The 14,297-nt window shown below is 53.5% G+C and overlaps 4 protein-coding genes across 4 annotated transcripts; 3 read left to right on the top strand and 1 right to left on the bottom strand.

Annotated features, from left to right (window-relative positions):
• Positions 1-342: 342 nt before the first annotated feature.
• Positions 343-4,943, top strand: INO80 (putative DNA helicase ino80; the record flags this gene model as incomplete). The annotated part of the gene is made up of 3 exons (XM_049370336.1): positions 343-453; positions 503-4,736; positions 4,786-4,943. The coding sequence occupies 3 exons, from the start codon at positions 343-345 to the stop codon at positions 4,941-4,943; spliced, it is 4,503 nt and encodes a 1,500-aa protein (XP_049217886.1).
• A 1,338-nt stretch (positions 4,944-6,281) lies between these two features.
• Positions 6,282-7,452, top strand: J4E78_009747 (uncharacterized protein; the record flags this gene model as incomplete). The annotated part of the gene is made up of 3 exons (XM_049370335.1): positions 6,282-6,285; positions 6,384-6,579; positions 6,630-7,452. The coding sequence occupies 3 exons, from the start codon at positions 6,282-6,284 to the stop codon at positions 7,450-7,452; spliced, it is 1,023 nt and encodes a 340-aa protein (XP_049217885.1).
• A 1,910-nt stretch (positions 7,453-9,362) lies between these two features.
• Positions 9,363-12,780, top strand: J4E78_009746 (uncharacterized protein; the record flags this gene model as incomplete). Its single annotated transcript, XM_049370334.1, has 4 exons — positions 9,363-9,615; positions 10,290-10,802; positions 10,905-11,320; positions 11,377-12,780. The coding sequence occupies 4 exons, from the start codon at positions 9,363-9,365 to the stop codon at positions 12,778-12,780; spliced, it is 2,586 nt and encodes an 861-aa protein (XP_049217884.1).
• Positions 12,781-13,043: 263 nt separating this feature from the next.
• J4E78_009745 (uncharacterized protein) lies at positions 13,044-13,794 on the bottom strand (the record flags this gene model as incomplete). Its single annotated transcript, XM_049370333.1, has 2 exons — positions 13,044-13,394; positions 13,453-13,794. The coding sequence occupies 2 exons, from the start codon at positions 13,792-13,794 to the stop codon at positions 13,044-13,046; spliced, it is 693 nt and encodes a 230-aa protein (XP_049217883.1).
• Between the last annotated feature and the right edge of the window lie 503 nt (positions 13,795-14,297).

Below are 14,297 nucleotides of genomic sequence, written 5' to 3'. Positions count from 1 at the left end.
GCCCTCTATTCGCGCGACACGTCCAGATACTACGACCCGACTTCAGACAATGGAGACCGCGGCGTAGCACGGGACCCGGCGCGTTACGACATCAATACCCAGTATCCTCCTGCACAGGTGCGTCTTCCATCATATGTTTCATCTACCTCATGCCTCAGACATCACACTTCTCGCCATCGCCATCCTCAACATTCAGGGACACGCGGCTAACCCACACCCCAGACGCAGACTCGGGCGGCACACAGCCCCTACGACAAGGTCTATCAATCACCCGTCACGACCTCGTACGCGCACCACTCGCCGCTGCAGCGCCCCCATTCCCAGCACCAGCACACCGGCACGATGGAGGCCATGTCTCACTCGCCCGTGTCGCCATCGGTTTATCAGTCGATGAATCGAGGCGCCGTGCAGCCGCCCATCGACTACCCTAGGAGGCCATCCTACAAGGAAGAGGTAAGTGAACTCGCGACTTCCACTCTCACTCTGCTCACCACTGCAACAGGCGCCGCCACCAACGCGTGCCGATCCCATGTCGCTCTCCAGTATAATGTCCTCCGGAGCCGACAACGAGCCTCCGCCAAAGCCTCAGCCACTGCCGAACCTCGCCGCCGAACCTTACCAAACCTCAAAACCTCTGCACAATTCTCACTTCGTGAAGCAAGAAGCAATGGCGTCTCCGGCGCCCGCTGACCTACCCCATCAGGAAAACGGCTATGCCCCACGCGTGTACGATGCTATGCCGCCGGTCGGCAGCCTCCAGGCCCCTTCACAGTCTGCGACTCGTGAGTTGCCTGCGCCAGACGAAGCAGAGATCGAGGCTGCTCTCGCACACATCGAAACCAAGCAGATGAGCGACATTGACGAGTCGGCTACCCCACACGATCTCGAAGACTACAAGCAAAGGAGCCAGAAGCGCGTCCTGGAAGTTGGAACCGCCGAGGCGAACAAGCGCAAGAAGCGGCGGACTGCTTTCCTTACACGTTACCAGGACGTGTCCGCTGCCAACCGCGACTACGCGAAGCACTCATACAACGTCGAGCACGAGGGCGACGCATGGCAGCAGGTCCAGAGCCAGGAGATTGCCGAAGAGAAGGAGCGCAAGAAGGACATGCAGCGCAAGCGAAGGCGTGAAAAGACTATCCAGAACGAGGAAGCTAAACGCGCCGAGGCTCTGGCAAAGGCAGGTCAAGCCGAGAACGAGGAAGAAAAGGAGCGTCATTTGCTGGCTGCACAGAAAGCCGAGCGGAAAGCGAAGACTACTACTCAGCTTCTGCAAGGCAATGCCCCTAGCAAGGACATCCGCGAAGTCACTCCACACGGACCAAATATGGAAGGAGGTATTATGAGCTCCTTCCAGGCCTCCGACGACCTCGCTGGCGGAAAGCGCAAGGGCAACCGCGGCACCGGGCGTCTTAAGAAGAGCAAGGAGCAAAAGCAGGCTGAGAAGGACGCTGCCGCCGCCGGCCAGGCTGCTATCGACCGCGGAGACGATCTCCCCATGATCGCGCCGCGCGAGGAGGCACGCCTTGACTCCCTACGCGGCCGTAGCTACACAGAGGATTTGGGACCCGTCGTCCTGACTTCCTACGACTCCTCCGTATACCGAAACCTGTACCAGCAGATTGTCAAGGATCTCGCTCGCAAGGATGTTCCCAAGGTTGTCCGCATCAAGGAGAACTCGCTCTCGACAAAGCAGTCCAACCTTCGCAAGACCGCCCAACTGGCTGCCAAGGAGGCCCGTCGATGGCAGATGCGCACAAACAAGAACCAAAAGGACACACAAGCTAGGGCCAAACGTGGTATGCGTGAGATGCTTGCATTCTGGAAGAGAAACGAACGCGACGAGCGCGAGTCCCGAAAGAACGCTGAGCGTCAGGAGTTGGAGAACGCGAAGAAGGCTGAAGCTGATCGGGAAGCAAACCGACAGAAGCGGAAGCTCAACTTCCTTATCTCCCAGACTGAGCTCTACTCGCATTTCATCGGCAAGAAGGCTAGGACAGATGAGATTGAGCGTTCCACCGACGACGCCGACGCTGCCGCAGCGGACCCCCAGGCAGCAGCTAAGCCCAGTATCGACGTTGGGGAGATGTCGGCGGAAGGAGGCGCCAAGGTCACCAACTTCGAGGATCTTGACTTCGACAACGAGGACGAAAGTGCGCTCAACGCGGCCGCCATGGCGAACGCCCAGCATGCTATCCAGCAGGCTCAAGACCGTGCCCGTGCCTTCAACAAATCTGGTGATGACGAAGAGGATGGCGAGATGAACTTCCAAAACCCCTCTGGTCTGCAGAACAAAGAAGACTGGATTCCTCAACCTGGCCTTCTCAACTGTACGCTCAAGGAGTACCAACTGAAGGGTCTCAACTGGTTGGTCAACTTGTACGAGCAGGGTATCAACGGTATCCTTGCTGACGAGATGGGTCTCGGTAAAACGGTCCAATCGATATCGGTTATGGCTTACCTCGCCGAGAGGTACAACATCTGGGGACCTTTCCTTGTCATTGCCCCCGCATCAACACTGCACAACTGGCAACAGGAAATCACCAGGTTCGTCCCGGATCTTAACGTCATTCCATACTGGGGTACGGCCAAGGACCGAAAGATCCTCCGTAAGCTCTGGGACAGGAAGCACGTTACGTACACCCGCGATTCGCCCTTCCACGTTGTGGTCTCTTCGTACCAACTGGTCGTTCAGGATGCTCAATACTTCCAGAAGATGCGTTGGCAGTACATGATTCTCGACGAAGCGCAAGCCATCAAGTCGTCTCAGAGTTCTCGATGGAAGAGTCTTCTCGGCTTCCACTCTCGTAACCGGCTACTCCTCACGGGTACACCCATTCAAAACAACATGCAGGAACTTTGGGCTCTGCTCCATTTCATCATGCCTAGCTTGTTTGACTCTCACGACGAGTTCAGCGAATGGTTCTCCAAGGATATCGAGAGTCACGCACAGAGTAACACGAAGCTCAACGAAGACCAACTGCGACGACTACATATGATTTTGAAGCCGTTCATGTTACGTCGTGTGAAGAAGCATGTCCAGAAGGAGCTTGGAGACAAGATCGAGCTGGACGTCTATTGCGACTTGACATACCGACAACGGGCTTACTACGCCAACCTCCGAGCGAAGATCAACATTATGGATTTGGTCGAAAAGGCTGTTGGTGACGAGCAGGACAGCGCAACCCTTATGAACTTGGTAATGCAGTTCAGGAAGGTTTGCAACCACCCTGATCTATTCGAGCGAGCCGACACTTGGTCGCCATTCTCTTTCGCCTCCTTCGCTGAGACCGCCTCATTCCTACGCGAAGGTCAGAATGTCAGGGTCGGATACTCTACACGCAACTTGATCGAGTATCCTCTACCAAGACTCGTGGGTCGTGAGGGTGGTCGACTGGAGCTTGCTGGTCCAGACAACCAGAAGGCTGGCTTCAAGGGACGCTATCTCGACAACCTGATGAATGTGTGGAGCCCAGACAACATTGCGCAGTCGGCCAGAGAGGTCGGAGCATTTTCATGGCTGCGCTTTTCTGATCTGTCGGCCACCGAGGCCTCCCGAATTGCCAAGAGCGGTCTCTTCCAGCGAGCTCTTGCTGCAGAGCAGAAGCCAAACAAGGTTGGTCGTTTCAACGTGTTCTACGATGACGACAACGGCGAGTGGGAACCAAAGCACTCCATGTTCAACATTGTCGATCGTCAGGACCGTGCGCCTTTGGCCGAGATCACTGCCGATGGACATATGCGCAACCTCTTCAATGTCGCCCGAACAGCTTTCGAAAAGACAGGCTTGAACGTCATCGAGCCCTGTGCAAAGCCAAAAGCATCTGCGCCTCCAGTCGAGCTGTACTGCGCTAGTCAGGGTGTCATTGCAGAGACACAGAACCTCTTCTTCAACGCTCCAATCCGTTCCGCGCTCTATGGTGTATCAGAGGCTACTGAGCAAGCTCTTCTAGAAGCCAAGAAGGAGTCGACTGCTTTGACTGTCAGCAACAGGCTCCCGCCGCCCACCAACGAGCGCACACGATTCACTCACATTGAGGCACCGTCAATGTCGCGCTTCGTTACTGATTCCGGCAAGCTGGCTCAGTTGGATGCACTCCTGAAGGAACTGAAAGCAAACGATCATCGCGTGTTGCTGTACTTCCAGATGACCAGGATGATGGACCTGATGGAAGAATACCTCACTTACAGGAATTACAAGTACTGCCGTCTTGATGGTTCGACCAAACTCGAAGATCGTCGTGATACAGTCGCCGACTTCCAGAGCGACCGGTCCATCTTCGTCTTCCTCCTGTCAACTCGTGCAGGTGGTCTCGGTATCAACCTTACATCCGCTGACACGGTCATCTTCTACGACTCGGATTGGAATCCCACCATCGATTCGCAAGCTATGGACCGTGCCCATCGTCTCGGACAAACACGGCAGGTCACTGTCTACAGGCTCATCACGCGCGGTACTATCGAAGAGCGTATCCGCAAGCGTGCCCTCCAGAAGGAGGAAGTGCAGCGCGTCGTTATTTCCGGAGGCGGCGGTGCTGGAGTCGACTTCAACACCCGCTCCAGGGAGAACAGGACCAAAGACATGGCTATGTGGCTCGTCGATGATGACCAGGCCGCGGAGATCGAGAAGAAGGAGGCGGAGCTGGCGGAGCAAGAGAAGAATGCTCCACCAGGCAAGAAGCGTGGCAAGAAGAAGCAACGAGCGGAGGCCAACCTCGACGACATGTACCACGAGGGTGAGTGGATCGCTTCATGCTGAATAATGTTTGTACTGACCATTCCCAGGCGAAGGACACTTTGACGAGAGCGCAAAGGCAAGTGGTGCAGCCACACCTATCCCACCCACTGAAGCCCCCGCCGGAGGCAAGCGCAAAAAGGGTGGGCTGAGCAAGAAGGCAAAGACAGCCAAGCAGCGTCTTGCTGTGGCCGATGGCGAGGTATAATTTTCTGTAACACCACGACGACATAACATATTACATGTCTATAATTCGATGCGGATGCGGTAGTCAATGGAGCTGCGGATGGGACACTGATCATGTTGATTTTCTTTGTACGGTGTGGGTTCTTGCGAGTGTACATTATCCGTCTTTCTCTATGCGCTAGGGTCGATCACTTGAAGGCTGTTAATTACGCCTTCTGCATAGAACTAGGAGTTAAAAAATTCAAGAGAACACGTTACTTCCATGTCGCACAGGATTGGTGGACTGTATCATGATCGTACCTTCCTTATCTGAATTGAGTCTATGAGAAGACCAAACTGACATAAGATTCGGCGCGCTCGGTGCAACTAAATCTTGGGAGTCCGCAACGAAATCTCCGCTGGCAACCGTACAAGCATTACCCCCAAAACCTTCACAATGCCAACAAGTTGCAGAGTTGCGACTATGCATCGGGACGCGCAAACATGCAGATTACCGGTACGGGTAGTCGTAGGTGGCACCAGCCAGCGGATCCGGAAGGGACACCAAATGCTGCGTCCGCCGTGTTAGGGCACCAAGATTCGTAATCGGAGCAACACAGGTACTACGAGGGAGATATTCTGCCCGAGATGGGCGGAGCGGAGCCGGATGTGTCGGCACTCCAGAAGCAACGCCCAAACGACCAATGTGTCTTGGGAAGTGGGTAAGGGAGAGTGCCAAGCTGATCACCACTGTATATCACACTGCGAGTTCGAGGAGATTGAAGCTCTTCACGATGCTGCCAGCCCGTATAGACAGTGGACGGAACCAAAAGCAGTAGCGCTACCGCATCGAGGCCTAAAATTAACCTCGTAGATTTGGCTGGACAGCGTGGCGCTAAGGTGGGATTGATTGGCCGTGGAGATGAGGCTTGTGGCTTACGGGCACGTGCCTGAACAACGAACCCTGCATCGTCTTCGCCCCCTTCAGCAGTCGCCTTGGCGTCTGAGGATCCCTTTCGGATAGCATCTTACTTGGGCCTTTTGTCGTGTACCCCCTTGGCCCTCCCCGCCTCGCCTTGTCTCTTTTCTCCGGCAGCCCTCCCCGAACCGCCTCATCCTCTTCTGCCTCTCTGTTGTTGTCTCTGGTCGCTGCAACTGCATCGTCCGCGTCTGAAGCCACACCGGACGATCTGCTGCACCGCCGCAACCCTCCCCGGCCCACCCGCTACCGTGCGACAACCAAGTCAGCCCGCGCCTGCCTCGTCCTACGCCTTCCCTCGCATCGCCAGCTCGCGCCTTCCCTCTGGCACTGGCATGAAGGCATAGCCCACACGAGCCCTCCACCGTCGCTCGCTACATTCTCAACTCAATATCACATACCATGGGTACGTCGAACCCCGGACACCGCCTAGACCCTTGACACATGGGCGTCGGCATGCCGCCTGTTGGAAATGGAACACGCAGGGACTAACAGAGCACGCAGTTGAGAAGCGCCCTTCAATCGAGGGTCTCGTCGACAATGTTGACCCCCGAGAGTCCCACGAGCTCGAAGAGCTGCCCACTTTCGAGAAGCCCGCAGCCGAGCCTACGCCAGTACCGCTCAAGGAGAAGCTGATAACGTGTTTTTGGATTGCGCTGAATACGCTATCAACACTGGGCCTGATCTTCCTGAGCAAGCGGTATGCAACATGCGGTAGAGCTAGTGGGGGACCCGCTGACAGTCGGATAGAGTGTTCAGCGACAAGCAGCTCAAAGGATGCCAGCTCATGGTCGTCATGTGGCATTTCACAGCCACCGGTCTCGTCCTCTTCATCTCGACCCTCCGACCCTTCCATGCCTTCAAGGCCGTACGGCTGAATGTCTGGAACATGCTGCCCGTCTGCGGCTTCTTCGCCGGCTACGTTGTGCTTGGCAACCTTAGCTTGACATTCAACTCGATCGGCTTCTACCAGCTCTCCAAAGTCATGACTACGCCGACCGTCGTCCTCATCAACTTCGTCCTCTTCCGAAAGCAGGTTACACGATACATGCTGGCTGCTATTCTCGCAACATGCATTGGCGTCTCCTTCACGATCAATGAGGCGGCCAAGACCCAGCTATTCGGTGTCATCGTCGCGACCCTGGCATTCTGCAGTACCGCTCTGTACCAGATCTGGATCGGCAAGAAGATCGAAGACTTCGCCGTCTCGCCACCCCAACTTCTCCTCAACCAAGCGCCAATCTCCGTCTGCCTCCTCATCCCCTTCGTACCCTTCTTCGACACCATCCCGAACCTATCAACCGTACCCACCGACATCCTCTGGAGCGTATGCGCCTCCGGTATCATGGCTTCAATGTACAACCTGAGTCAGTTCTTGATCATCGGCCGCACCAGCGCACTCACCTTCAACATTGTCAGCCACCTCAAGACCATCATGATCCTGAGTATAGGGTGGTACAGCGAGGGCAAGATATTGAGCGGAAGAGAATGGTTCGGTGTACTCCTCGCGCTTGGCGGTGGATGGGTGTACTCGCATCTTGCGCTCAAGGCGAAGAAGCAGGGCGGAAAGTGAGACGCGAAACGACATCATTGGAGTCACACACGCGCGTGCTTGGGGCAGACTTGATTACGTCGTACAACGAGCGTCTTGGGGCGGATACGAGAGGTTCTCACTTCTTTTGGCTACTTCCACGCTTTTTTTCGCATTTCTGGATCGAGATCTCACGGCAGACGTGTTAGAATGGGGGGAGTTGCAGCCTTCTTCTTTGATCAAGACTTTTTTACGCCTTTTCTACCCCCGCGAAAAAGAAAACCTTTACGACGACTAGATTGGCTGAACGGTTCGGAGACCACGGGCGCTTTCTTGAGACCCTTTCTTTCTAGGGGCGGTGGTTCGGTCGGGAGTTTGGAGAGACCCCCATTTCTTGTGTGTTGTGTGCTTCTAGCATCTTTTTCCCTTGCTTCTCTTTTTCCTTCTATATACTTGGGTCTCCTGTCTCTGTGAATGTTTATCGATCGACACGGCGCTATATACTCCAATGACATAATTTTGAAAGTTCAATATGCGGGTTTTTCGTCGTATGTGAGATGGGAGGCTGTGAGATGGTAGTGACCAGGTCGAGTACGGTGAAGACTGAGGCAAATCGTCCCGGGACGCTTTACCCTGATTTCGGCGCAATACACGTATCGCAGGCGACATAGTATCGATATCGCAGGCGGCATTGCGTTGTACATCACTACGCAGGTCCCCTTTTCAGATTCCATGGCAGACGGTACTATATCACAAGCTTACCAGCTTTCGCCCACGAGCGATCGATCGACAAGAATACACAGCCACAGCTCGCTATCTTGACTCTCTGCCTGACAGGTTGCCAAATGCGCATGCTAGCTCCATAATAACGTTCTTCGCTGCTTCCATGGAAGATTCCGGGGTTGGTCTAAACCCGATAAAGCACACCGAACTGCTGGTTTCGGGCCGACGTAGGTAGGCTTTGCATCGTTGGATCATCGCGTTTGGGGGGAAACGTGAACAGCGACTTGCAGAGGATGATGGAAGTCGAAGGACTAGAGGCCCGACCTACAAGGTTTCGTTAGGATCTTGCAGGCTTTCGTGCTGATACGTAGGTAGTAATGTATGCTGCAGGCCACCTTTTCCATGTCTTCCAGCTAGACAAGCGTCCACGTGTAGGATCGAAGTTCCACGTGATCGGCAGAACGGGGGCACAGCCTCGCTTCTAGCGTCCTTTCCCTCCACCTACCGTAGACATTGGTTTGTGGACTCAGCCCTGCGAAGCTCATGTGGTAAATGATGTGCGCATTTGTGGCATTGCGAGACCCTGTGCGCAGTATGTAATATGTATGCGCTCGATTACTTCCTAATCCGCGTTGGTCGTTTTGTTGATCTAGGTGTAGAGGGCGGGTGGGGGATGCCTTATCCGAGTAAACGAACACGACGAACCAGATTGGGTAGCGGTAGGACGCTGGACGCCTGGTTGCTGATGGGTTGGGGCTGGGGCGGTCACGTTTGTGGGATTAGTGTTGTGCGCTTGAGGATGCGACTGGATGTCTCGCTTGGTTAGAACGGAATGAGGGTAGGTGTTGTGACGGTTGTGGGTGCTGTGGTTGCTGTGTACGGGGGGCCTGATGACAGTGCTGTGTACGGGTAAGGCAGATTCTGTGGCTGGTAGTGTGGTAAGGTGAGCATGATGAGTACTGTGGGTGAGTATATAGGGTCGAGGGTTCCGTGGGAGGATGAGGGACTATCATTGTCACGAACCAGTTTTCGACATATCCACGACGTCTTCTCTAACAGGGAACTCATACGTATCTTCACACTTCACTCATCTCAAACCCACATATCTTTGCATACCAACATCATCCAAGACCAACTTTGACAAAGTCATACGATCACACATCCACATCCCGCAACCCACAAACCTTCACACCGATAACACAAACCAACACAAACCAACACCCGCCAAAATGGGCTGCGGAATGTCCAAATCACCCTCCGAATACCCGCCCCCGATGCGGCAAACAAAGGTCTCGAAGCGCAACAAGCGGCATTACGGCGGTGGTAGCGACACGGGAGGCGCATACGCATACACAGCAGGATACGGAGGCGGAGGTGGCTTCTTTAGTGGAGGAGATGGTGGAGGCTGCAGCGGTGGAGATGGCGGCGGTGGTGGAGGTGGAGGAGGTGATGGAGGCGGCGGTGGTGGTGGAGGTGGTGGAGGTTGCTAGGGGATTAAAGGTTATGGGGATGGGGATTAGAGATTGGCGTTTTGGGTATACCATTTGAGGATTTTGGGAGGGTGTGGTATGCGGTTTCTATCAGAACGAATAGAGTGCGCCTTTGACTCAGACTGCCGTCTGGTTCTGGGTCGGACTGGTCACTGAGATTGTACTTTGGTATACGGTATGATTGCGATAGCTTTGATGATGCGGTTTTAATCGCCTGATAGGCGATGTTTGAGGATCTCGACCCTTCCGAATATTTCTTTGATGTACAATTTACGTATGCGATGTTCATAAGTCTGGATTTGTTTTCGTAAATCGCCTGCATTGTCCGTGAATCTTGAAGCGGATGCATATGGATGCAACCTCCGCAACTTTCCGATCCTGCAATGAAAGCCTAGAATCCGCTGATCTTTGTGGCAAGTATGTTGAGCTTTCGGCCCTTAGCTGTTCGAACCTGCCTAATTCTGTGCGGCTGAAGCATGCTTTAGGACCTTGGAAGGATTGCCAAGTCAGCTGAGGCATTCGTATACGAAAGCGACGTGCCTTAAAACATACAAGAGTTCTATCTCTCCTGATTTCTGTAAAACAGGTCGGTACTACTGCATCGATCAGGTGCTATCGCAGGCGGCTCGATTCGTTCGCATCTTGGGCAAGTGCCGATGACGTCAGACTGGTCTGAGCTCATAGAGCTCATGGTAGAAGCTTTTGCCCAAGCGGTAGAGACATCTGCATCATCGCCGCCGCGTGCGCGTATGATCTCGGATCATCTCCAACCTTCTCTTGATGAGCAGATCCGCGTCGAATCCGACACGAACGACACAAAACAGGCTCCCGCAAGCGGAGGAGACCAGGAAACCCCATCATGCACCATATGCCACCATTTCGCCAACGGCTTCGAGACCAGCACACTAACGGCAGACTTTCTTGTTTCTGCCGGCAAATGTCAAGGATGTTCAATAATCTTGCAGGCTCTTGATGCCGTCACCGATATTCGACGGCCGGAATTCACGACTATCGATATTAGGCGCAAAGAAGCGGTCGACTATTGGCACCTTTTCGACCCCCAGAATGTCTTAAATGTGGCATGCAAGCAGGAGGGTGAACCATATGGCGGTATGGTGCTGTTTGGCCGAAAGTATGTGGACAAGAGACCGAATGATTACCAGATCTACACTCCGGTTGGTAAGTTCTACAGCTAGTCAGGCTTCTTTCTATCAGCCTAAGTCACCTTTAAAGGAATGAGGAATGAGGGAGTGTTTGAAAATGATGCTAACAGCCTAACAGATGCTGGAGAAGACTCTGCTATTCCATGGCTCGGTATACGCAATAGTGAAAACGACAAGTACCGAGAGCTATTAAGCAATCTCGAAGATCGTTTGGGTCAAGCGCGCAGCTGGTTCGAGCAATGCAAGGCTGATCATCCGCTGTGTGCACCAGACAAGGGTGAATGGCCACGTCGTGTCCTCGATCTCGCAACTGATCCTATCCGCCTTGTGGATAGCGCATCGATTGCATCAGACTCACCACAACATCAGGAAGGTTACGCTTGTCTCAGTTACGCATGGGGCACGACCGGCTCCCTCAAGACGCTGAAAAGTAATCTCGAGACCCATATGCAAGGCATCGATATTTCGACACTCCCTCGCACCCTCGCCGATGCCATCCACGTGTGCAAGGCTTTTGGCTTGCGATACCTATGGGTAAAGCAACCAATACATGAACTGTATCTATCCCAGAAGCTGACCTCAGACAACAGATTGATGCGCTATGCATAGTACAAGATGATATACAAGACTGGACGGACCAAATTCCATGCATGAAGTCCATCTACCCAGGAGCCGAGCTGGTCATCTCGGCACAGAGTGCATCCAGCGTCCAGGAAGGATTTCTGTCCCTCAGCCCTGCCGCGAATGCACCCCTCAAACGTATTGAGGTACCCTTTCACATGCCAGACGGCACGTCTCGTACAGTTCAACTCTCCATTCGCGAGCGAGAGGAACAATACTGGAGCAACCCAGCACATCATTCGTCGCGCCCCAATATAGAAGATGTCGACATCGACGAACTTCTCACCCCCCTCGCTACCCGCGCATGGGTGTTCCAAGAGAGCTTTCTAGCGCGCAGAATACTATATGCTACACCATCTGAACTAGCCTGGCAGTGTAGCCAGCACGAGAGATGCGAGTGTCGGAAGGAAGCAAATGAAGACGCCGTTCACAATATCGCCGAAGAAGACCATTTCTTCAACGTGCGTACTCTTGGTCAACTACTCCGTGTAGAAAACTCCCGCGCGACCGACCAACCTAATTTCAACCATTCGAAACTATGGGCTGAGGTTGTAGCGCGGTACTCGGAAAAGAGACTGACCAAATGGACTGATCGCTTGGCCGCAATACAAGGCGTCGTCGGAGCGTTGCAGCAAGCCATGCCTGACAAGTTCCCAGAGGGAGATTACCTCTTCGGGCTCTGGAAACCACAGCTAGAAAAGTGGCTGCTGTGGCTTCGTCCTCATCGGAAGCAGCCTGGCGACTCAGAGGCAGTTGCTACACTGAGTAAGATGGTGCCATCTTGGTCGTGGGTGAAGACCATTGGGAAAGTCATGTACTATGACTTTATCTTTGACCCGAATGTTGTGATTTACACACGAGTGGTGACCTGGGAGCACAAGGAGTCTGATAGCTCCGAGACAGAGGTATTCGGAGCGGGCAAGTGTGAGCTGACGCTCACCGGCTTTTGCCTCCCAGTCCAGTCACCGTTTCCACTTGATGAGGATGAACAGGGGGAAGTGCGTTCGTACAACCCTTTCCTCATTCCCGAACGCTTTGCAGACGTTGATGTCATCGGCCCCGCAGTCATCGACATGATACCAGACGACCCGACGGACACAGCCGTGTTTTCCCGCGTCACGCATTTCGCGCCTATATTATGCGTCCCGAGTAGCGATGGCTCAAAATGGTGTTTCCAGGGCTTGTTCTTGGAGAGGATAGCTACCGAGGGAGAGCCGTATACGTGGGAGGAGGATGGTCACGTTTGGCAAGCCACGTACGAGGGTACATTCAAAAGAGTAGGGTTTGGCTACGATGACTGCTCACAGATGAATCTTCACTTTGATGATTACCGGGACGCTTTCAAGGAGGCCTGCTCGTTTAAACTTGTTTGACATAGGACAAGGTGTTAGCGGGCGGTAACACTGCGATGTGAATGCGATCAATGATAACAGGAAATATTCAAATCTGTAGTGTCGTTTCTGCACCCAAAATGCCAAACTCGTCTGGTCAAACTGCGATCTTGTCGATCTTGTTACCTTATCCTTTTTGCACATGACGATGAAGGAATGCCATTGACATAATGGCAATACTAGCAAGGCCATACTCGAGCTAAACACAGGCTTTTATCCTAACATTCGTGTCCATGATCCCAACATCACTCCTCCTTGATATGAAGACCAACCCCCTCCCCACCCTCCCAAAACGCCACAGTCCTCTCTGCAATCGTCTTAGGGTTCAGCACCTTATTCTCTGGCGCTACAACTCCCTCGACATAGATAAGCCCGATATGTACACCGCTATCACTGAACGCACGACTGAAGCTCTCCACCATATTCTTCTGCGAAGCCTTCACCAGACTCAGCGAGAGGAGTTGCGGCACAGGATCCCACGGCAGATGGCTGTTTGTAACGAGAAGAGCGGGCTTGAGCGACGAGTTTGACTTGGCCAGGCTCTGGAGTCTGGGGATATAGTGCTGTGCTATGACGTAAAGGGCGAGGTTCGTGGTCTGGATATTTCCGTTAGAGTCTGGTCCGTCATGTGGTTGTCGAAGAGGGAATCATTACTTTGAAGTCTTCCTCAATCTCCTCCACGTTGACACCCAGGACATCGTTCGGCTTTATACGAGCAGCGTTGAAGAATACGATTTCTACATTTTCGCCTTCGGTCATGCTGTCGAGCTGCTTGAGTATATCTGGGATGGACTTTGTGTCTGCGAGATCGATGCGGAGTATGTCGACCTTGACAGAAGCGTTGCTTTTGCCAACGAAAGGCGCATCTTCCTTCTCGAGACGTTCTGTGTTGCGCGACAGAAGGATGACATGCTCAATGCCTTTAGACGCGAATTCAGAAGCCACGTGATTACCGATTCCTGGCCCCGCGCCGAAGATGATGAGGGTACGTGTCATGTTGAAGTATTCAGGGTGTGATGCCGTCGATGTGGTATGCGGGAAGTGATTCTGCCGATGGGGCTGGAGCCTCTGAATTTATATCTCGCAGCTCATACAAACCACACTTCCAATCATAACGTCGTCAAAGGTCTCGCTCGCGCATCTTACTATTACCTAATCGCATCCAAAACACGCTTACGGATGGCTTTTGTCCCGAGGTCGTCCATAGGGCGTACTTGGGTTTATAAATCGATGCTTACTGCTGCAGCACATGCTTGTGTTCATTGATATTACCGGAGCTCGCAGAGTTGTGAGATGGAATGTTGGTGTTCAGGTCTGCTCGAAAAAGAAATGTTCGTCATGATCCCAGACGCGTCAGGCTGGACCCACCTGTATTTGCCCATGGCGCTACGTTAGCGCCTCGCGTCATATACCCATCTCCGCTCTCGATCGCCTCACCGACGTTGTTAGTGATTCCGGAGGCTGAATTACTAACAGCATCATGTTGTTAGGGTGTGAGT

This window comes from Alternaria triticimaculans, assembly GCF_023758025.1.
Source record: "Alternaria triticimaculans strain BMP 0046 chromosome Unknown scaffold_23, whole genome shotgun sequence".
NCBI lineage: Eukaryota > Fungi > Ascomycota > Dothideomycetes > Pleosporales > Pleosporaceae > Alternaria > Alternaria triticimaculans.
Note: the sequence above shows the minus strand (reverse complement) of the source record. Positions and strands in the feature narration are given on the sequence as shown.